Source organism: Salvelinus alpinus, chromosome 35, assembly GCF_045679555.1.
Source record: "Salvelinus alpinus chromosome 35, SLU_Salpinus.1, whole genome shotgun sequence".
In the NCBI taxonomy this organism is placed as follows: domain Eukaryota; kingdom Metazoa; phylum Chordata; class Actinopteri; order Salmoniformes; family Salmonidae; genus Salvelinus; species Salvelinus alpinus.
In genome coordinates this window covers 7,115,634-7,137,288 of record NC_092120.1, presented here as the reverse complement: position 1 = coordinate 7,137,288, position 21,655 = coordinate 7,115,634, and the positions used below count along the sequence as shown (strand labels likewise).

Here is a 21,655-nt window from a genome sequence, read left to right as displayed (position 1 = left end):
CTATTTAATGCAATTTATGTGAAGGCCTATATAAACTTACAAACAACCGTGTTAAGGATGGATATATCTTCAAAAGACTTGCAAAAACTAAGCAAACGCAGTCAATCTGAAATTAGAAAGGCAGATCTCCAGAGAGTGTTTATTGATGTAGTTGACACATAATAAAGGGGCGATCCCATACTAGCGTGTCCCAAGAATATTTTGGTTATCTCCGAATGTTCTAGCTATTTTCACATAGAAACTTCATATGGGAGTAAGGATGTTTGATATGTTTTTTAGATTTGTACCACAAACTATTTTTGTGGGATGAAAGTGGCCAATTCGTCCCTTTTAGACCTACAGATGTCCCCTGTAAAATGATCCATGAACTGTACATGATAAAGACAAAATCGTGGTGTCATTATACTCCATATAGTGTGCTCTAAAACATGGAGTGTTTTGTTTCTGAAATATATATATATTTTAGAAATTGTCCACTTTTATAATGATTTTCCCCCAAATGGTTTGTGAAACAAATTGAAAAAGCATGCCAAACAACCTTCCCCTGAATTAAGTTTTTATGTGACAGTTGCCAGAACAATCTGAGATAGCAAAAATATTTTCAGGCATAGAATTGCCCAAAGATAACAAATGAAAAACAAAGACAAGTACAAACCCATTATAGTTTATTTGACATACAGATGCTTTTGATTTCTGCAGAGGTGGTGTGTGAAAGCACAGATCCTGCTTACACAGATAGGCAAACTAACACTTTGTCCAGGACACTTCTGAACAAACATGACCAATAATAAGTTGGGAGGAAAACACTGGGGTCCGTCCTCATTCTGTCACAAAATCAATTCAGTCGGTTTGTCTCATATGTTTACTATACATCTGGATGCAGTAACCACATCTGACTGTCTTTCTGTTACTGATATCCCATGATAATTTACTCAGCAAAAAACAACAAACAAAAACATAAAGACATTTAAACAACAACAACAATTCTACATAATGTCACAAATTAAATCTACATTCAAACCAAGACGCAAAGTTTGTTTTTAACTGGGCGGGACCCTTTTAAATAACCCATTCAACAAGCATTTACATTGTCCCGACTCCCAATGACAAACACATCATCATCCCCATACTGTCACATTTGAATGTCTCACTCCTCTCCTCTGTACAGTCCCATCCAATCACAAGAGCAGTTTTGTTCATTCCCGTCCAATCAACAGCATTCTTGGGTCTCTCTGGTCTGGTGAAACTAGAGGACAGGACGGGAAGGGGGAGGCGGCCTCTCAGTGGTGTGTGGTGGAGGGGGGCAGATAGGTAGGTAGGTAGGTATGTAGGGGAGAAGTCCTTAGAGTCTGTAGTGGCCCGATCGAGTGACCCCATCTCTCTTGTGCATATACAGTATATATTTAAATAATACAGGTAGCAGCAGCACCCCTTCAGCAAGGAGTTGAGGGGGCGAGGGGGACAAAGAGGGGGTGGAGTGAGAGGGCTCCTCCAGGCTCCGTTACTGTGTAGGACCTCCTCCCTCAGGTGAGACAACAGGGTCTCTGTTTTGGCCTCTCCGGCGTCTTTGTTCTGTCTTGTTCCTGTTCTCAGAGTCCTCCCGGTCACCTGCCTCCCCCCTCTCCCTCTCTCTGTCCTTCTTCCTCTCCCGCCGGCCTTCCCCCTGGCTGTCCTTGTCCCGGCGGTTGTCCCGATTTCTCCGCTCGCCCCGCCGCTCACCCTTCCTCCCCTTGCCTTCCCCTAGAGATATAAAAAAACACAGAACAGAAAACACTTGTTTGTCAACTGCTGGCATCTGGTTAAAAGGTGCCTTTTGAGTTTACCAAGGAAAGAAAACAATTCTGTTTCTATACACAGCCTGTGCAATGTATCAATTTTAAAGTCTCTTTATAATGATTTCTGTTGTAGATTAAATCTCTGATATTTTCAAGTGATCTACATGACTTTACATAGAGAGCTGGTTGAGGGTCATGGCAGGAGCTGCACTTTCAGATGAGGATATACAGAATAAGATGAATATGAAGAGAGAATGGGTGTGATGATGGCTGTCCAGGGAGTAACTGTAATATGGCACAGTACAAACATGTTCCCCCTATTCACCACTAGAGGTCAGCCTTGCATCACAGACAGTGGCCACACCCTGTGAGCAAGGTTTATTTCAGCTGTTGCAATTCTCCACTGAAAGGCTTTTTCAAAAATAGAATGCCTTTAAATAGTTTATCTGCTCAGTTGATCTGCTCTTTCGCCATCTCATAAACAAATCAATTTCATGGAATGTTGTAGAGTTTACCACTGAAAGCTGAAAAGCCCCACATCATTAATATAAAACACCCCCCCAGAGAGTGAGTGAGAGAGAGAGAGAGAGAGAGAGAGAGAGAGAGAGAGAGAGAGAGAGAGAGAGAGAGAGAGAGAGAGAGAGAGAGAGAGAGAGAGAGAGAGAGAGAGAGAGAGAGAGAGAAAAGACAGATCGACAAATTGAAACTGGCCCTCTTCGTGTTGTGCTGTCCATGTGTAAGCAGCAGAATTGCGAAACTGCTGAGGTAGGCACGGAGCCCCTCTCTCCCCCTGGCCCCCCTTCAGCCTGTGTCCATTAATCAGCCCAGCCGTGCTCTGAGCTCCGCTCCATCCTGACCAGGCAGAGAAGGGCTCGCAGCGCACATTCCTGGGGTCGAGCCAGTGCGATATAGGGCCCTACCATCCAACTCTGTTTAGTCTTCCCTGGCTCTGGTCGGCAGGAATAATGAAAGCCCACCAGCCTCAAAGGTGAGACAAAACTGGTGCTGGCACTAGTACTAGCTCTCCCCAGCTGTAATCTGTATCTGAACTATCTGAGCTCAGGGCAGGAGAGGAGGAGAGGCCCCCATACATCCCACAAGGCCAGGAAGATTGTAGGGTGTGTGTGTGTCCAGTGTGTGTTTATGGCATATGTGTGTGTTTGTATGGTGTGTGTGTGTATAGTGCAGTGTGAAAGAGGCATTATTGAAAGGGGTTTGGTGGGTTGCTCTTGCAGCAGGAGTGTAGGGTCCAAACAATGTGTGGGGGTGTAGAGAGGGATAGAGAGAAAGTGAGAGCAAGAGAGTGAGATAACTAGATAGTGAAAGTGTGAGAGAGAGAGACTGTAACAGAGACCGAGAGAGAGAGAGCAAGAGAGTGACAGAGCAAGAGAATGATAGAGAGAAAAATAATGATGGAGACACAGAGAGAGTGAGCGAGGGAGACAGAGAGAGACACACAGAGAGACAGGGAGATAGAGAGAGACAAGGAGATAAAGAGAGAGACAGGGAGACAGAGAGAGACACTCAGAGAGACAGAGATAGAGAGACACACACAGAGAGACAGGGAGATAGAGAGAGACAAGGAGATAAAGAGAGAGACAGGGAGACAGAGAGAGACACTCAGAGAGACAGAGATAGAGAGAGACACACAGAGAAACAGGGAGATAGAGAGAGAGACAAGGAGATACAGAGAGAGACACTCAGAGAGACAGGGATATAGAGAGACACACAGAGAAACAGGGAGATAGAGAGAGACAAGGAGATAAAGAGAGAGACAGGGAGACAGAGAGAGACACTCAGAGAGACAGAGATAGAGAGAGACACACAGAGAAACAGGGAGATAGAGAGAGACAAGGAGATAAAGAGAGAGATAGGGAGACAGAGAGAGACACTCAGAGAGACAGAGATAGAGAGAGACACACAGAGAAACAGGGAGATAGAGAGAGAGACAAGGAGATACAGAGAGAGACACTCAGAGAGACAGGGATATAGAGACACACAGGAAGATAAAGAGAGAGAAAGAGGGAGATGGAGAGAGAGACACACAGAAAGAGACAGGGAGATAGAGAGAGAGACAGGGAGACAGAGAGAGACACTCCGAGAGACAGGAAGAGAGAGAGGCACACAGAGAGAGACATGGAGATAGAGAGAGAGACAGGGAGACAGAGAGAGACAGGAAGAGAGAGAGGCACACAGAGAGAGACATGGAGATAGAGAGAGAGACAGGGAGACAGAGAGAGACACTCCGAGAGACAGGAAGAGAGAGAGGCACACAGAGAGAGACATGGAGATAGAGAGACACACTCAGAGAGACAGGGAGATAGAGTGAGACACACAGAGAGAGCCAGGGAGATAGAGTGAGACACACAGAGAGAGAGGGAGACAGAGAGAGTCTCAGAGAGACAGGGAGACCGAGAGAGACACTCCGAGAGACAGGAAGAGAGAGGCACTCAGAGAGAGACATGGATATAGAGAGACACACTCAGAGAGACAGGGATATAGAGTGAGACACACAGAGAGAGACAGGGAGATAGAGTGAGACACACAGAGAGAGACAGGGAGATAGAGTGAGACACACAGAGAGAGAGGGAGACAGAGAGAGACACTCAGAGAGACAGGAAGAGAGAGAGGCACACAGAGAGAGACGGGGAGATAGAGAGAGAGACAAGGGGATAGAGAGAGAGACAGGGAGATATAGAGAGACACACAGAGAGAGACACAGAGAGAGACAGGGATATACAGTGGGGAGAACAAGTATTTGATACACTGCCGATTTTGCAGGTTTTCCTACTTACAAAGCATGTAGAGGTCTGTAATTTTTATCATAGGTACACTTCAACTATGAGAGACGGAATCTAAAACAAAAATCCAGAAAATCACATTGTATGATTTTTAAGTAATTAATTTGCATTTTATTGCATGACATAAGTATTTGATACATCAGAAAAGCAGAACTTAATATTTGGTACAGAAACCTTTGTTTGCAATTACAGAGATCATACGTTTCCTGTAGTTCTTGACTAGGTTTGCACACACTGCAGCAGGGATTTTGGCCCACTCCTCCCTACAGATCTTCTCCAGATCCTTCAGGTTTCGGGGCTGTCGCTGGGCAATACGGACTTTCAGCTCCCTCCAAAGATTTTCTATTGGGTTCAGGTCTGGAGACTGGCTAGGCCACTCCAGGACCTTGAGATGCTTCTTACGGAGCCACTCCTTAGTTGCCATGGCTGTGTGCTTCGTGTCGTTGTCATGCTGGAAGACCCAGCCACGACCCATCTTCAATGCTCTTACTGAGGGAAGGAGGTTGTTGGCCAAGATCTCGCGATACATGGCCCCATCCATCCTCCCCTCAATACGGTGCAGTCGTCCTGTCCCCTTTGCAGAAAAGCATCCCCAAAGAATGATGTTTCCACCTCCATGCTTCACGGTTGGGATGGTGTTCTTGGGGTTGTACTCATACTTCTTCTTCCTCCAAACACGGCGAGTGGAGTTAGACCAAAAAGCTCTATTTTTGTCTCATCAGACCACATGACCTTCTCCCATTCCTCCTCTGGATCATCCAGATGGTCATTGGCAAACTTCAGACGGGCCTGGACATGCACTGGCTTAAGCAGGGGGACCTTGCGTGCGCTGCAGGATTTTAATCCATGACGGCGTAGTGTGTTACTAATGGTTTTCTTTGAGACTGTGGTCCCAGCTCTCTTCAGGTCATTGACCAGGTCCTGCCGTGTAGTTCTGGGCTGATCCCTCACCTTCCTCATGATCATTGATGCCCCACGCGGTGAAATCTTGCATGGAGCCCCAGACCGAGGGTGATTGACCGTCATCTTGAACTTCTTCCATTTTCTAATAATTGCGCCAACAGTTGTTTCCTTCTCACCAAGCTGCTTGCCTATTGTCCTGTAGCCCATCCCAGCCTTGTGCAGGTCTACAATTTTATCCCTGATGTCCTTACACAGCTCTCTGGTCTTGGCTATTGTGGAGAGGTTGGAATCTGTTTGATTGAGTGTGTGGACAGGTGTCTTTTATACAGGTAACGAGTTCAAACAGGTGCAGTTAATACAGGTAATGAGTGGAGAACAGGAGGGCTTCTTAAAGAAAAACTAACAGGTCTGTGAGAGCCGGAATTCTTACTGGTTGGTAGGTGATCAAATACTTATGTCATGCAATAAAATGCAAATTAATTATTTAAAAATCATACAATGTGATTTTCTGGATTTTTGTTTTAGATTCCGTCTCTCACAGTTGAAGTGTACCTATGATAAAAATGACAGACCTCTACATGCTTTGTAAGTAGGAAAACCTGCAAAATCGGCAGTGTATCAAATACTTGTTCTCCCCACTGTATGTATACCGGTATATATATTTATAGAGAGAGAGAGACAGGGAGATACAGAGAGAGACAGGGATATATGTATATATATATTTATAGAGGGAGAGAGAGAGACAGGAAGATAGAGAGAGACACACAGAGAGAGACAGGGATATATGTATATATACACTGCTCAAAAAAATAAAGGGAACACTTAAACAACACAATGTAACTCCAAGTCAATCACACTTCTGTGAAATCAAACTGTCCACTTAGGAAGCAACACTGATTGACAATAAATGTCACATGCTGTTGTGCAAATGGAATAGACAAAAGGTGAAAATTATAGGCAATTAGCAAGACACCCCCAATAAAGGAGTGATTCTGCAGGTGGTGACCACAGACCACTTCTCAGTTCCTATGCTTCCTGGCTGATGTTTTGGTCACTTTTGAATGCTGGCGGTGCTTTCACTCTAGTGGTAGCATGAGACGGAGTCTACAACCCACACAAGTGGCTCAGGTAGTGCAGCTCATCCAGGATGGCACATCAATGCGAGCTGTGGCAAGAAGGTTTGCTGTGTCTGTCAGCGTAGTGTCCAGAGCATGGAGGCGCTACCAGGAGACAGGCCAGTACATCAGGAGACGTGGAGGAGGCCGTAGGAGAGCAACAACCCAGCAGCAGGACCGCTACCTCCGCCTTTGTGCAAGGAGGAGCACTGCCAGAGCCCTGCAAAATGACCTTCAGCAGGCCACAAATGTGCATGTGTCTGCTCAAACGGTCAGAAACAGACTCCATGAGGGTGGTATGAGGGCCCGACGTCCACAGGTGGGGGTTGTGCTTACAGCCCAACACCGTGCAGGACGTTTGGCATTTGCCAGAGAACACCAAGATTGGCAAATTCGCCACTGGCGCCCTGTGCTCTTCACAGATGAAAGCAGCTTCACACTGAGCACATGAGCACATGTGACAGACGTGACAGAGTCTGGAGACGCTGTGGAGAACGTTCTGCTGCCTGCAACATCCTCCAGCATGACCGGTTTGGCGGTGGGTCAGTCATGGTGTGAGGTGGCATTTCTTTGTGGGGCCGCACAGCCCTCCATGTGCTCGCCAGAGGTAGCCTGACTGCCATTAGGTACCGAGATGAGATCCTCAGAGCCCTTGTGAGACCATATGCTGACACATGCACATTTGTGGCCTGCTGAAGGTCATTTTGCAGGGCTCTGGCAGTGCTCCTCCTTGCACAAAGGCGGAGGTAGCGGTCCTGCTGCTGGGTTGTTGCCCTCCTACGGCCTCCTCCACGTCTCCTGATGTACTGGCCTGTCTCCTGGTAGCGCCTCCATGCTCTGGACACTACGCTGACAGACACAGCAAACCTTCTTGCCACAGCTCGCATTGATGTGCCATCCTGGATGAGCTGCACTACCTGAGCCACTTGTGTGGGTTGTAGACTCCGTCTCATGCTACCACTAGAGTGAAAGCACCGCCAGCATTCAAAAGTGACCAAAACATCAGCCAGGAAGCATAGGAACTGAGAAGTGGTCTGTGGTCACCACCTGCAGAATCACTCCTTTATTGGGGGTGTCTTGCTAATTGCCTATAATTTCCACCTTTTGTCTATTCCATTTGCACAACAGCATGTGAAATGTATTGTCAATCAGTGTTGCTTCCTAAGTGGACAGTTTGATTTCACAGAAGTGTGATTGACTTGGAGTTACATTGTGTTGTTTAAGTGTTCCCTTTATTTTTTTGAGCAGTGTATATTTATATAGAGAGAGAGAGAGAGGGAGAGAGAGACACACACACACACACACACACACACACACACACACACACACACACACACACACACACACACACACACACACACACACACACACACACACACACACACACACACACACACACACACACACACACACACACACACACACAGAGACATGGAGATAGCGAGAGAGCCACAGAGAGAGACAGGAAGATAGAGAGAGAGACACACAGAGAGAGACACAGAGAGAGAATGATAGAGAGAGAAAAAGAGAATGAGAGAGAGAGAATGATAGAGAGAATGAGAGAGAATGAGAGAGAATGAGAGAGAATGATAGAGAGAGAGAGAATGAGAGAGAGAATGATAGAGAGAGAATGATAGAGAGAGAGAGAATGAGAGAGAGAATGATAGAGAGAGAGAGAATGAGGGAGAGAGAGAGAGAGAATGATAGAGAGAGAAAGAGATGAGCAGCATTCTGAATCTGACTCCGCCCCCCATCCCACCCCTCCTCTGGCTCTTTCAACACAGGAAGTCCCCTCTACACACATTGTTTTGTTGTCATAACCATTTAAAGATAAGCGGCTTAGTCATAATCTCTGGGTTTCCTAAAACCCAAGGCACAACTTCATCTGGGTATGTTTATCAGAGAATGCTTTTGTCTGTCTGAACTGTGTCTATGAATTCTATAAACTGTCCAGCGATGCAGTGGACCTGAAGGAGACACTTGAATTAAAATACTTTCGACAGAGATTTAGCACATTCTTACCAGCATGGTCATCATCGCTACACTGCAGTGGATGACTGGCAGTGTTTTTTGGGATGGTTTGTGTGTATGGGGGTGCGGCTATTATAAAACAAACATTTTGATGTGACGTGTGTCTACGTAAAGTATGATCAGGTTCAGGCTTGTGGTTTATATAAACTGTAAAATAGAACTGTGAAAAATGACTGTAAAAGTAATATCAACAGAGCTGGATTATAAGATTACTGTAACTAAGGACAGCTTTCAAAAGTGTTGCAACTTCACAAGAGTTTATGCAAGTGCTTGGCTTTCACGTTGCTTAGCCCTAGCTACATATCTCAGCTGAATTGATACTTTCATTGAACTGTCATCTGGCATTGATTATTTACCATTTTTAACATAGAGTTGGGGTGAAAAGGGGAGATATATGTAAGAAAACAGCTGAAATTGTTTCTCGGGATCACCCTCCAACACACACTCCTATGCAGTGCAATTACACTGTGCATTGGTTGCATAAAGTACTAGACATCATGCTGCTCAGTGCTCACTGGAGTGCAGACCGGCTATGTGTTTGTGTGTCAGGGTGCCTGTGTGTGCATGCAGGGAAACAGTTTGGCCCGCTGTCAGAGAGGGGATGTGCAGGAGCATAATTAGTCTAATGACGCAGAGGGGGCAACATCCTCCATGGCAGGCACACTGTCGTCCAGGGGGCTTTTGGTGGGAGCCAGGCTGGGATTAAAAGCTCTGAATTGTCCCACAGGAGAAATGCCCGGAGCTTTGAAGGCTACGGGACGCCTGTCCCGCTCCCCCTCACTGGGGGACGGGAGGGGGATACCTTCTAGCTGGGTTAGATAGATAGGGGACCGGTGGTTTGGAGGACAAATTAGCCACAGTTGTTAACACAAAGGAGACAGCAGGCAGGCGGGCGAGGACATGTATGTAAACTTTTATGACAACCAAGCATGTTGAAGGAGGGGGAGGAGGACACTGTACACTGAAATGACATGACACCTCTGGCTACTGTAGCTCAACAGAGCTTACTAGAGATGAAACGACCAAATCAGAGTTGTTTTAGAGGAAGAGCAAAGGTGAGGGTTCTTGCCCCGTGATTCATTCTGTGACATTCCATATTTCTCTAAGTACTGGACCTGTTTAAAGTCCAGCTCCTGTTGTCATTTTTGTGGATAAGGAGCGTAAAACCTCCTTGATTCATATTGAGAGTTCCTGCTCTCTGATTCATAAGGAGGGGGAGGACTGGGGGTGACATGGAGGTTACAACGTTCTGTTTAAAAACAGAAAAGACAGATGGAGAGAGCCAAAAGAGAAGAAGTTAGAAAACAACAGCCATTAGGGAGAGCTGGAGGGAGACGGCAAGAGAGACGGGGAGAAAAGAGACAGGGAGAGAAAAGGGGGAGAAAAGAGACAGGGAGAGGAAAGGGGGAGAAAAGAGACAGGGAGAGGAAAGGGGGAGAAAAGAGACAGGGAGAGAAAAGGGGGAGAAAAGAGACAGGGAGAGAAAAGGGGGAGAAAAGAGACATGGGGAGAAAAGGGGGAGAAAAGAGACAGGGAGAGAAAGGGGGAGAAAAGAGACAGGGAGAGAAAAGGGGGAGAAAAGAGACAGGGAGAGAAAAGGGGGAGAAAAGAGACATGGGGAGAAAAGGGGGAGAAAAGAGACAGGGAGAGAAAGGGGGAGAAAAGAGACAGGGAGAGAAAAGGGGGAGAAAAGAGACAGGGAGAGGAAAGGCTGGAGAAAAGAGAAATGGGGAGAAAAGGGACATTGAGAGAAAAGGGGGAGAAAAGAGACAGGTAGAGAAAAGGGACAGGGAGAGAAAAGGGGGTGAAAAGAGGCAGAGGGAGAAAAGAAGAGATAGTGAAAAAGAGTGAGAGCTCTTTCTAGAGAAAAACGAAACTTGGCTGGAGAAATAACAAATAAACCTGGTTTGGGGATGGACGGAGGTCCTTGGGGAGCGATGGAGGGAAGATGGAGGGGTGAAGGGATAGAGGGAGGAGGATGTATCAGTGTCTGAGGGGCTGGTGGGGATTAGTGCGAGCTGGCGGAGGTCGGACCAGTGACCCCGTGGCGTATGCGGAACGTAAACATGGAGCGGAGGGGACGCGCCAGAGCAGATAATTAGCTCTGCTCACTGGATGTTCCAGGAGCCGGCCGGCCGACCCGGGGGAAGCAGCTGGGTAATCACACACAGGGGCAAGGTCGATAACCGTGTGTGTGTGTGTGTGTGTGTGTGTGTGTGTGTGTGTGTGTGTGTGTGTGTGTGTGTGTGTGTGTGTGTGTGTGTGTGTGTGTGTGTGTGTGTGTGTGTGTGTGTGTGTGTGTGTGTGTGATAACCAGGCCTCGGCCTACAGTGTGTAACACGCACCCACCCACCCACCTACCCACCCACAGCTCTGGCCTGCCTCCACCCCATCAGGCCGATCAGCACAGCACCGACTCCACACTAAGCCCCCCACTCCACCACGGGACAGGGGAACAGGAGCCCCATTCAGGAGGAAGGAGGGGTGGTGTGTTTTCTTTGGGTGTGCAAGAGAGAGTATCAGCAGGGCGGAGAAAAAGGGGAGAAAGAGAGAAAGACGACAGACAGGGGGCGGAGCAGAGGCCACATTTCACAGCCTAAATGACAGATTCAACCCAACCAGGACTCTTTACAAATTACCGCCTATGGTTTTTAAAGGGACAAGTTGATGTGCGTGTGTATTCAGATCTGTGTGTGTGTTGGCAGCTGCTGTTATTAGTCTAAACTAATGCTGATTCCCCTCGTCGCCTCATGGCTCCCCAAGGGAGGATGTTTGAGGAGTCGGTGTGTTTCTGCTTCACAGTAAACTTTTCTGCTGAATCATTACTGAGGGGTTGTGTTTGTGCTGTAAGTAAGGCTGCCTAGAGCCCTGTGGAGCTGGGGCCCTGGGGGGCTGGGGCCTGGTGGGCTGTGGAGCTGGGGCCCTGGGGGGCTGGGGCCTGGTGGGCTGTGGAGCTGAAAACATATTTTTTGTAATTCATTAGAAATCATCAGATCAATGTTTACGAGGAGTGTTTTGACATATTTTTATAATCCGTAAAGTCTGGATTCGAAGCGTTAGAGCAACGACACACAGGCGTTTCACCATTATCCACTAACCACAATGCATATTCTTAAAGTCAACAACTCAGGTCCCTTAAGGAGAGGAGAGGAGCGGCAGATGACTGACCAGTCATTTCAGATTATAGTCTAGAGACAAAGTTGGTTCCGGAACTCTAGCCTACAACTGTACTCACAATGGAGATAGTGACTTGTCCTACTACTGATGATCACCGTATAGTTATTATAGTATTTACCCGGACATCGCCTCCTCTTGAGGACACACTCTTTCTTTTCCCAGATGGGGGGACAGGGTTTTCCGTAGGCGGAAGGGATCTGGACAACTTCCCTGGTCCTCGTCTCCTCACCCCATTTAAATCCACAGGTTTTCCCTGACCGGGAGCAGGGGCTCCACTCTCCCCACTCACCCACCACGCAGTGCACTGCACAAATGATTAAGAAAGAGGGAGAGACACACACTGTATGTTACAAGAGGCATAGACCAAAGATATTCACAACCAAAATTCACGTATAGAAGGGCAAAGACACTGTAAAGCATTTGAAGTAAACACCAGTGGAGGCTAGTGCCACTTTAAATCGGAGGTTGGGCTAATTGTTTTGGCTGGATACTAAACACACCATGTGTTTGATGTGTTCCATACCTTTCCATTCCAGCCCAATGAGCACATCCTCAGATTTCCCCACCAGCCTCCACTGGTAAACACTCTCTCCTCCTTGTTCTGGAGCTCACCTTGAAGGGAACACTCCATGAGTTTGTCGTTTGGTTCAAACTCGTCTGGACAGACGTGGTGACACTTCCCCAGCAGCAGGTACAGGCCTGATCTGCACCTTGTACATGTGTCATTGATCAGACAGGCATCACAGTCCGCAGGACACTCTGAAACACCAACAGATACATAATATTACACCTGCACTGGAGTCAAATCACATCAACACACACAACAAAGACCTTTACAATTACATTAAACTGCATTCTTCCATTCTAAGAAAACAAATGCAATACGATATGCTATTTTAACTCCACATTTTACATCATGTGATTGAGACAAAGAAACAAATATGTAACGCTAATACAATACACTAGCCCCCTCTTTGTAACGTGTCTAACACCAACACCATCAGTACTTAATAATATTGTAATAGTCTAATATTCTACTCACTGGGAACACATTCCCTTTGTGTGTCGCTGCAGACCAGGCTCTCTGGGCAGCTCTCCTGACACTTGCCCAGGTGGAGATAGTACCCCGCTCGGCACCGCATGCAAAGGTTCTTATTGAAGCAAGAATCACACTCCGGCCTGCACTCTGAAACACCCAGTCAGTCAGTCAACAGCCTGCACATTTATGTTGCTCTTGAAGTGGTTTGTTGAACATGCAGTATGTTAGAATGAGCAGCACTCTATAACAGGACACTTGGCTGCACATAGAAGCACATCTGTTTATGAGATTTTAGTGTACAAAATAATAGAAGATCATGCATTTGGAGTGACTGGCATGCAGTGCTACCAAATAGACTTAATACATACACTAAAACACAGATAGTGTGCCTAGTCCTGGACTAAAAAGCATGGAGATTCTCAGTTGAAATAGCTTTTTAGCCTAGGACTAGGCTTAATCTGTCTATGTAAACCGTCCCTTAGTGTAAAAGTAGAGGTAGGTTATAAACGTCTTTGGTAATAGCCATGCAACTTACTTGTGCATGTGTTTCTGTCTGGCGAGCGGGTGCCGTAGAAACCACTGGGGCAGGAGGGCAGACACACCCCCATCTGCCTCATCCCATTTCTCTCCAGGAAGATAAAGAGGCGGGGCTTACAGGACAGACAGCCATTATAATCAGAGCAGGTCAGACAGCCTCCCTGGCACCCTGAGCTCACCCCTGGGATCTCTGCAGGCAAGACGGAGGGAGATGATGTGGCACAGAAGGACAAAAGTCAGTTTAGACATTTTACTTTGTATGTGTCTCAAATGGCACAACATTGACTTTATAGTGCACTGCAGAAGTAGTGCACTATAGGAATAGGTTGCCATTTTGGAAGCAACCATACAATAAGTTGGCACAGGGTTTCTCAACCTTTTCTGGATACTGTACCAGTATCATCACATTTTGATCTGCCTGAAGTACCCCACTCCTCCTGTACAACTGATCGTTTGGCATATGGGTCCTTTCCAAGTTCCCTGTGTACAGGCCAGGTTGGCAGGTACCCTCACGGGGTACTGCTACCCAAAGATGAGAAGCACTGATTAAGCAGAGACTCTTATCCAGAGTGCCTTATAATAACATAAGTGTATGTGTCAACTAAAGTAATTGAGACAACGACATGATCATTGCAAAAGGCAATGTCTTACGTCAGGTGGCGTCACTCCTCCGTGACGCTCGTCCCTCAACTGACATGGTACTGTATCTGACTTTAACAATATGTAAAAGGTGCATCATCACCCAGCCACACTAAGCCAACCAACAACGGTGGAACAGAGGAACATCCCTCAACATGTTGTTACACTATCATTTACATTCAATAGAGCTAATGTGTAAATGGGGATAGTCTATGTTTTTAATAGAATCGACAATGCCAATTCAGGTTCTAGTTTGAATATATTACTGCGGCAGTGAGACAGATGAAGGTGTTAACCAACACTGCAACTCAACACATCACAAATCAACATATCACAAATCAACTATGCCTCTCTCTCTCTCTCTCTCTCTCTCTCTCTCTCTCTCTCTCTCTCTCTCTCTCTCTCTCTCTCTCTCTCTCTCTCTCTCTCTCTCTCTCTCTCTCTCTCTCTCTCTCTCTCTCTCTCTCTCTCTCTCTCTCTCTCTCTCTCTCTCTCTCTCTCTCTCTCTCTCTATGCCAATTAAATAAAGAGGGACTACTGCTTACATTTAAACAAATATAGCTCTTCAGACTATATGAACTGTTTGTAGTCTTCTAAATTGAGTGCATGAAGTTGTGTAGAATTGTATTAAAGTAATGACTTCTATCCAACTACCGCAACGAGGATACCAAATAGCCAACAAAGCGTTTGGGTGGTGATAAAATGCTACAGATGTACATATTTTTCTGGGAACAGTGACCATAGAACAACTCAATAATAAACATGACAGGCAGCAAGCAGGCCTGTGGACTCTCTTGGAGGGAAAAATAATCAAATGAGACGTCAAGCATACCAAGGTTTGCACGCAACGCCAGAAGCCGCGCACTTCTTATTCTCGCTCTCTCCGCAGAAGTACAGTTTATTCCTTGTACTATGACTAAAAGGACGAAACAATTTGGCAACATTATCAATATTCAGACAGACCTCCAGCTGACTGTCTGGCCATGACACTGCGAACACAGCCAAATGAGTAAGATGAGTAATCGGCACTGGCACTGATAACTTTGCAACATGTCTCAAATTCATCTTCATTATGCTTCGTGTTGAAGATAAGCCTATCTGTCGACCCACATGGTTCACAGGGTCGACTGTGTTAGAAACAGGGAAAGGCTGAGCTTTCATTATGACTGATGGTAGGATTAGAAAGGGATTGCAAAACTGCCTGTCTGTAGGCCTATACATCCTACTCAGATAGCAAGCCTTGTGTCAGAGATATTTCCATAGGCTCAGAAAAAAGCCCTGCCAGAATGTGAATAACATCCAATTTCTCTGTTGGTTGGTGTGGAGGTTGGCACCTGCTCTGGTTGAAATGATTAACATTTTATGTACGCAAAATGTTTATAGGAAAGTGTTATGACTCAGACTTTTCCAAAATGTTGGTCTAAAGGTTAAAATCCTGCATAAATGTGTCCAGTCTCTACTATAAGGAGGCTATAAAATGCCCAGGGTAGGACAGTGTCTTTGAAAGAGGGATAGTGTCATCACAGTATGTGAGAAGTCTACAGACAAATGGGGAACTGAGCAGCGCTCCATTACCATAAATTGTCATCTTGGACTGGGCACAAGTGAAAACTCATGCGTCCTGACTGCTGCTGCTGATTTAAGCTATGTGTGACTGACTTGTAGGGCAGCACGTCAAATGGCTTAACTCTCGTTGAATTACAGAGCTTGACCTCAGAGGACGGTGGAGATGAGGACAGACTGGTTGAGAGGAGAAAAGGTTGGGTATATACTAGGACTACCAGCAGGAGCTGCAAGTGAGTACCTGACTGAGGAAATATATTGCCATTTCACACTACTGAGCCAAGCTGAACCAAGCTGAACTGAGCTGTATTGTGCCTGGTTATGCATCTACTGTACCTTAGTTGCTGGAACCATGCAGGAAAGGACACGTGAAAAGATCATATCTGAGCCAGCACATTATGGTTTGGGTTGGCATGATGTGAAAATGGTACTAGCAGGTGGCTCTGGGTTACTTTAAACCAGGGGTGCTCAAACTTTTGGGATTGGTGGGACAAAATATCATCTGAGTGGTGGGCCGCGGGCCAAACAAATTTACATGATTTATTTAAAAACATTTAAGGTAAACAATACCTTTTTAGGGTCGTGAAATAATTGCTTTTTTGAAGGTAATCATAAAATGTCACTTCAAACATTAATCAAATCATAGCCATATAACTTGACACACATTCTGATTACCACCCACTGGGCAAAAACTAGTTGAATCAACATTTTTACCACGTCATTTCAACAACAAAAAATTGAATGTGATGACGTTGAATTAACGTGGAAAATTGATTGCAAAACGTTATCAACGCAAGTGAATTTTGACTTTATTTTACACAAATTTTTACCGAAATCCAACTATGTGGTGATTTTTGTTGTTGTGGTCGATTTCACGTTGAATTCATGTTAGCTGGCAACTCAACCAAATGTAAATCAAACTAGATGTTGAAATGACTTCTGTGCCCAGTGGGCAGATGTATAATTTTTTTTTACCATTGTAGCATAGAAACGGCAACCAAGTTTCTATGTTCATAAGGCTAAGGACTTTAATGTGTGCAGGTTTTTGGGGGCCCTAAGCCCCCCATCTCGCACGCAAAACATTTTAGTGTCCCCCTCTTGGCGGCGGAGAGAAATATTTGCAGCTTTAAAGTTAATGGCATTTTGCCTTGGTGGGAGGGGGGGGGTGATGTTGCAGTTTAAATCAGATTTTCAGCAATTCTACAAATGTTTCCATGGGGAAGAGAGGAAATGTTGCAGTTTTTTTCTATGCTACAATGGTAAAAAATGTAATACATCTGCCCACTCAAGAGCTGGGTTAAAGGCCAGAGAATGGCATGCATAGTACCTGATGCAATGACAGGGAGCACCTGACTGAGTCAGATATTTTGAGCTCATTTAGTACAGATTGGATTGCTACTGCTAGAGCTAGACACTGGTCTATGGTCAGTTTGTAATGATTTCCCTTGATGGTTAATGTAAGGGGTTGGGGAAGGTATGCAGATCCTATATCAGTTCTTAGGGGGAACATCTCAGGGGCAACTTCTGGGATTGCGACACATGGTAAGAGCTAGTCTCAGTATTCACCACTGCAGAGCTACGCAAGGAGCATATCAGTGTGTGCAGTAGGTGTTTTTTCCTCCTAGTTCTCTGGCATATTGTGCTGTGGCTGAGGTGTTGGCCTTTTTTCCCTCCTTCACTTCAGGGTTAGCTGCCAGATTGCAATAGATCACAGAGATTGTGTTTGAAATATCTTAGCAATCTTTACAACTGCTGTCCATTTGCCCACATGTGTTCCTGCCAAGGCCCCCTAATTCACAGAACCCTTAACACAGAGGAATTTTGCCTCTCCTTGCCTAGCTCGCACTGACACAACAGGGCAATACCATGGTAACAGAATTATGCTAAGACTCTGATTTTTCACTTTAAAATGTATGCCAAACAAAAAACATTGATTTCAAAGTTTAACAAACGATAGAACTCTATGCATAATTACTTTTTTGAACAATTTACATAGGAAATTTTAAAAATCTAAATTTTCTGGAATATCTGTGCAGATGCAAAGTTCTTCCTGGAAATGGGTTTTTGTAACATTGTCAGTGGAAATTGTTAAAACTAGTCCTTGTGTATATAGTTTGTTAAACTTTGAAATCAATGGTTTTTGTTTGGCATACATTTTAAAGTAAGACATCTGAGTCTCAGCATTATTCTGTTACCATGGAATTGCCCAACGTCAATTAGGCGGCTTGCATACCCACAACACAAATGTTCCTGCATGAGGTCTGTACTATGAGGTCTGTACTGTGAGGTCTGTCCTGTGAGGTCTGTACTGTGAAGTCTGTACTGTGAGGTTTCAATTGCATGAACTGCTTGAACCACTTGTAAAGTTAAAATCATTGACCACAAGATGAAAACAACCATGATTATTTTGAGCATCATGTGTAGATATAAACAAAATGGCTAACAGCAGAATGATGAAGACAAACACGCAAGTCATAGGGCACAGACCTAAAAAAAATAAGTTTGCCTTTCCAAGATGTTTTCTTAATCAAACGCTGTGGTGTTGAACCTCTGCATATCTCCCCCCTCCTTTTTTTTCATTATCTGTCCTTCTTTCCCTTTATTAGGAATCCAATCTGTTATTCACATCTAGAGTCTATTTTAGACCTACTATCATTCTGGCATCTATTCTAGAACACCTAGAAATCATTCTGGCCTCTATTCTAGAACACACAGAAATCATCTGGCATCTATATTCTAGACCACATAGAGATCATTCTGGCCTCTATTCTAGAAATCATTATGCTATCTTGTGTTTGCTCGCAGGCATTCATATCTCTCATTTGTGGATACATCAAGGGCAGAAGGAAGTGGAATGTTTTTGGCCAGTTGACTGCATGGTCAGGTCCCTGACTGAGAGCTCATTCACCCTGCTCTCTCTGTCTGACTATCACAGATAGTCATATGTCAGGTCGGCCTCCTTCAATTAGCACCAGCTAAGTAGGCTGCGATGCACAAGGGGAGGCCCACAGTTTGTCTATCTGGAATGCACCCACAAACCAATGTGGACCCACAATTTCTACACATGCATGTAGGGTTTAGATAAGAAGACGATATATCATGTTGAAGAAGTGGTTCTTAAGACGTTAAACACTTCTCCAGGTAATGCGTATGGGACGCACCCCAAAACACCACTATTGTTGGTTACTAGCCTACCTTTCCAGATAACAAATCCACCTGGCAACAGGTGATGCATGCAATACTCAACCATTCTACTAAGGCAGAAGAGCACATCTGGAAGCTCATCTGGAACTTCAATATAGTGCAGAGAGAGAATAGTAAAGCAAGCTCCATGATACTACTGACGATACAGGGTGAGACCTGTGGAGTTACTTGACACAGAACATGATATCTATTAGGCTTAAAGAAAGATGCTGAACGGATACCTTCATGCAGGGTTCTCCAACTCTGGTCCTGGAGAACTACTGGAAGTGCTGGCTTTTGTTCCAGCCCAGCACTAACACACAGGACCGGGGTTGGAGAACCCTGCCATGGTCAATGGTGCTCATACTCTGAACATCTAGGAAGCAAAAAAAATAAGTAAAGTGTCTACTGATTTACCTGAGCTTCTTTGTTGTGTTTTGGATATGATGATAGTTTTGCTTCATAGCTTTGAAATACTGTAAATAATTTCATACAAGATACTAACCCCTCTGAATTTCTAACTGAAAAATTGTTGTATTCTGAATTGCCAACTAAATATGAACATATGAGTTCCATCTTCCATTTTTTCAACACCACAAAATATTATCACCACAGAAAGTCACAGTTATGGTAAACAAAAATATATGTTACAGCTTTGGCAATTCTACACAGAACGCCCTTTAAAGATGAACATGGCCAGGCTTTCATGTATTTTCATATTAGATGCACAATCTTATATTCTACATGTATTACAATCAAGACGATAACTGTATCAGCATCCTCTAACAGTGGTTAGATGGCACGCGCTGCCACATGCTCAAAGCTCTACTCAGTGTTGCACGGAGTTTGTCAAGGAAGCACAAGCACTGCAGACATTCCATAACATCAGTGAAATGCAAATATAATACACTTCACGTGAACTTTGTATGTAATTAATAATTTAGATCAGAAAGTTATAACATAGTTTGTCGGCAGACATGCCGCGTAAAAAGTGCTCTGCCACTGGCCGCTAGAGAGCGACGGGAACTAGGGGATGCAGCCGGCACTGCTGATGGAGCTTTGTGGAATACACTTCTAAGAAAACTGTCAGGGAACAGTGACTGGTTGAATTTCATCAGTAAAAAATGACAACCCCGAGGGTCATGTAATGTTGAACGCCATGCAGTCCAATGATTGACTGCGGTGTGGTTGAGGACATGTGCGTAAAATTGGCCGCTGCAGAGAGTAAAGTGCGCATATTGCTTTTGTAGACACAATATAGTGAGTTCCACAGAGGCACTCGGTCTTGCCTAGTGATTAAAATTAAAGTTTATTGATCTGAAAACAACACATTTTTTAGATTGGCCGAGTTGCCCTTGATTATTACTAAATGCGGGCTGTACTTAAAAAACGGTATCATATTATACATTATAAGCTACCCACCCTATCAACATTGTTTTGACACATTCATTTATGGGACGTTTCATATGTTGTAATAGAGAACCACAGGACTATGTTATTACATCTCCACCTCAACCAAAAAGCATTCCAACCCAATTAGGCATATTTCCTAGCCATGCCATGATCTTTCATTGTAAATGTCATTGTCAAGTATGAGATGTTCAAATCATATCGGTTAACCTTGATACAGTACCCATATTGTTCTGTTATTTATACATCTACATGAAAAGATGTATGTCATATGGTATGATAGGCACTACAACACTGCAATAGGGTTGAATGGAACAGAGACCAGGAGCATGTGTGTGCGCGCGAGCAACTCACTGCATGCGCGGGCGCTCTTTACTCACGTTTATGTTGCCGATGCCTAGAGGGTTGCTGCTGACAATCAGTGTATTCCATGCAGTGCAAGATCAAAACAAAGGAGATCAGTTGTAATTGCATAGTAACCCGGAGATGATGACTTGTATAGCCAATGTCAATGTCCTCCAGAAAAGTGCAGCTTTGATTCCACTTTTTTGAGAGGGAATGTGTTGTTTTATTCCTGGAAAGAGCAGAATCCCCTGCTCTGCGCAGAGAGTGATGTCTGATTTACGATGGCCCAATGACACCTGGGCCGTTTAGACAGTAACATCCTTGATAGAGTCCTCATGTGTGCCACAAAGCGAGACCAAATCAGGTATCCGTAGTGAGCATATTCCCACAATCAAACCGTTAGATTATCATCCACCGCGGGAAAAAGTAGATACTCAAAGAAAGAAAGCGTAGATCATATAATCGAGGCTGGCATATTGATACCGTTTCAGTTGTCCTTTTCCTGTATCTTCCACTGATACTCTCTCGAAGTTCGCTGCACGTCCAGGTGTGAGGGCTACTTTATTGTGCCCTGCGTGTAGGAGGTCATCGCGTCATCCCCATCATCTAACCGAGTAGACAAAAACTGGGAGCCGCGCGCGTCACTGGCTGCAGCAGCACCTAACTGTAATAAATTAACACGTTTCGATGAGGTGAGAACCAACTTGATTGTCGCGCACTTCTCGTTGGTCGACAGTTAAAGCAAAAATAATCTGCGCAGTTTCAGATCTTTTCAGTTTTGCGTGCAATACTCATTCCCCCATTCCAACTCGCTCTCTTATGACTTCAGCCCTCTGCGGTCTCCCTCTACACGCTCGAAAGTTTATTTAGAGGGCAAGCACCCCCACGTTAGATTTCCTTCGCGTTTGACCCCTCCGTTGAGAAGCCTTTTACTTGGCATGGTGTTGATAATGTATCATTGGGAAATTGCGCTGTTTTACGCACGTAGTATTTCTATGGAATTTCAGATATTCACTGTTTATGGCCAAATAGTCCTTTTAATTTCGATTTTATGATACGCTTTTATTATGTTTGATTACTGTTATTTCTGGCTACAGAGAAACACACTTTAAACGTTTTAATTGTTTGTAGATGGCA

The 21,655-nt window shown here is 44.9% G+C and overlaps 1 protein-coding gene across 1 annotated transcript; it reads right to left on the bottom strand.

The window, feature by feature from the left end:
* Window positions 1–652: 652 nt before the first annotated feature.
* On the bottom strand, window positions 653–21,350 carry LOC139564355 (R-spondin-3-like). The gene is made up of 6 exons (XM_071383823.1): window positions 20,554–21,350; window positions 13,377–13,568; window positions 12,845–12,988; window positions 12,415–12,561; window positions 11,921–12,106; window positions 653–1,740 (listed from the first exon to the last, which is right to left on the bottom strand). The coding sequence occupies exons 1-6, from the start codon at window positions 20,645–20,647 to the stop codon at window positions 1,502–1,504; spliced, it is 1,002 nt and encodes a 333-aa protein (XP_071239924.1). The 5' UTR covers window positions 20,648–21,350; the 3' UTR covers window positions 653–1,501.
* Between the last annotated feature and the right edge of the window lie 305 nt (window positions 21,351–21,655).

Bases quoted from the DNA above. Each gene is read 5' to 3' on its own strand.
- LOC139564355 (XM_071383823.1), bottom strand. From the start codon at position 20,647: ATGCAATTACAACTGATCTCCTTTGTTTTGATCTTGCACTGCATGGAA. The intron at 13,569-20,553 runs GTGAGTAAAGAG...TCTTGCCTGCAG, and splicing joins TAGGCATCGGCAACATAAAC to AGATCCCAGGGGTGAGCTCA. The intron at 12,562-12,844 runs GTGAGTAGAATA...TTGGTGTTTCAG, and splicing joins ACAAAGGGAATGTGTTCCCA to AGTGTCCTGCGGACTGTGAT.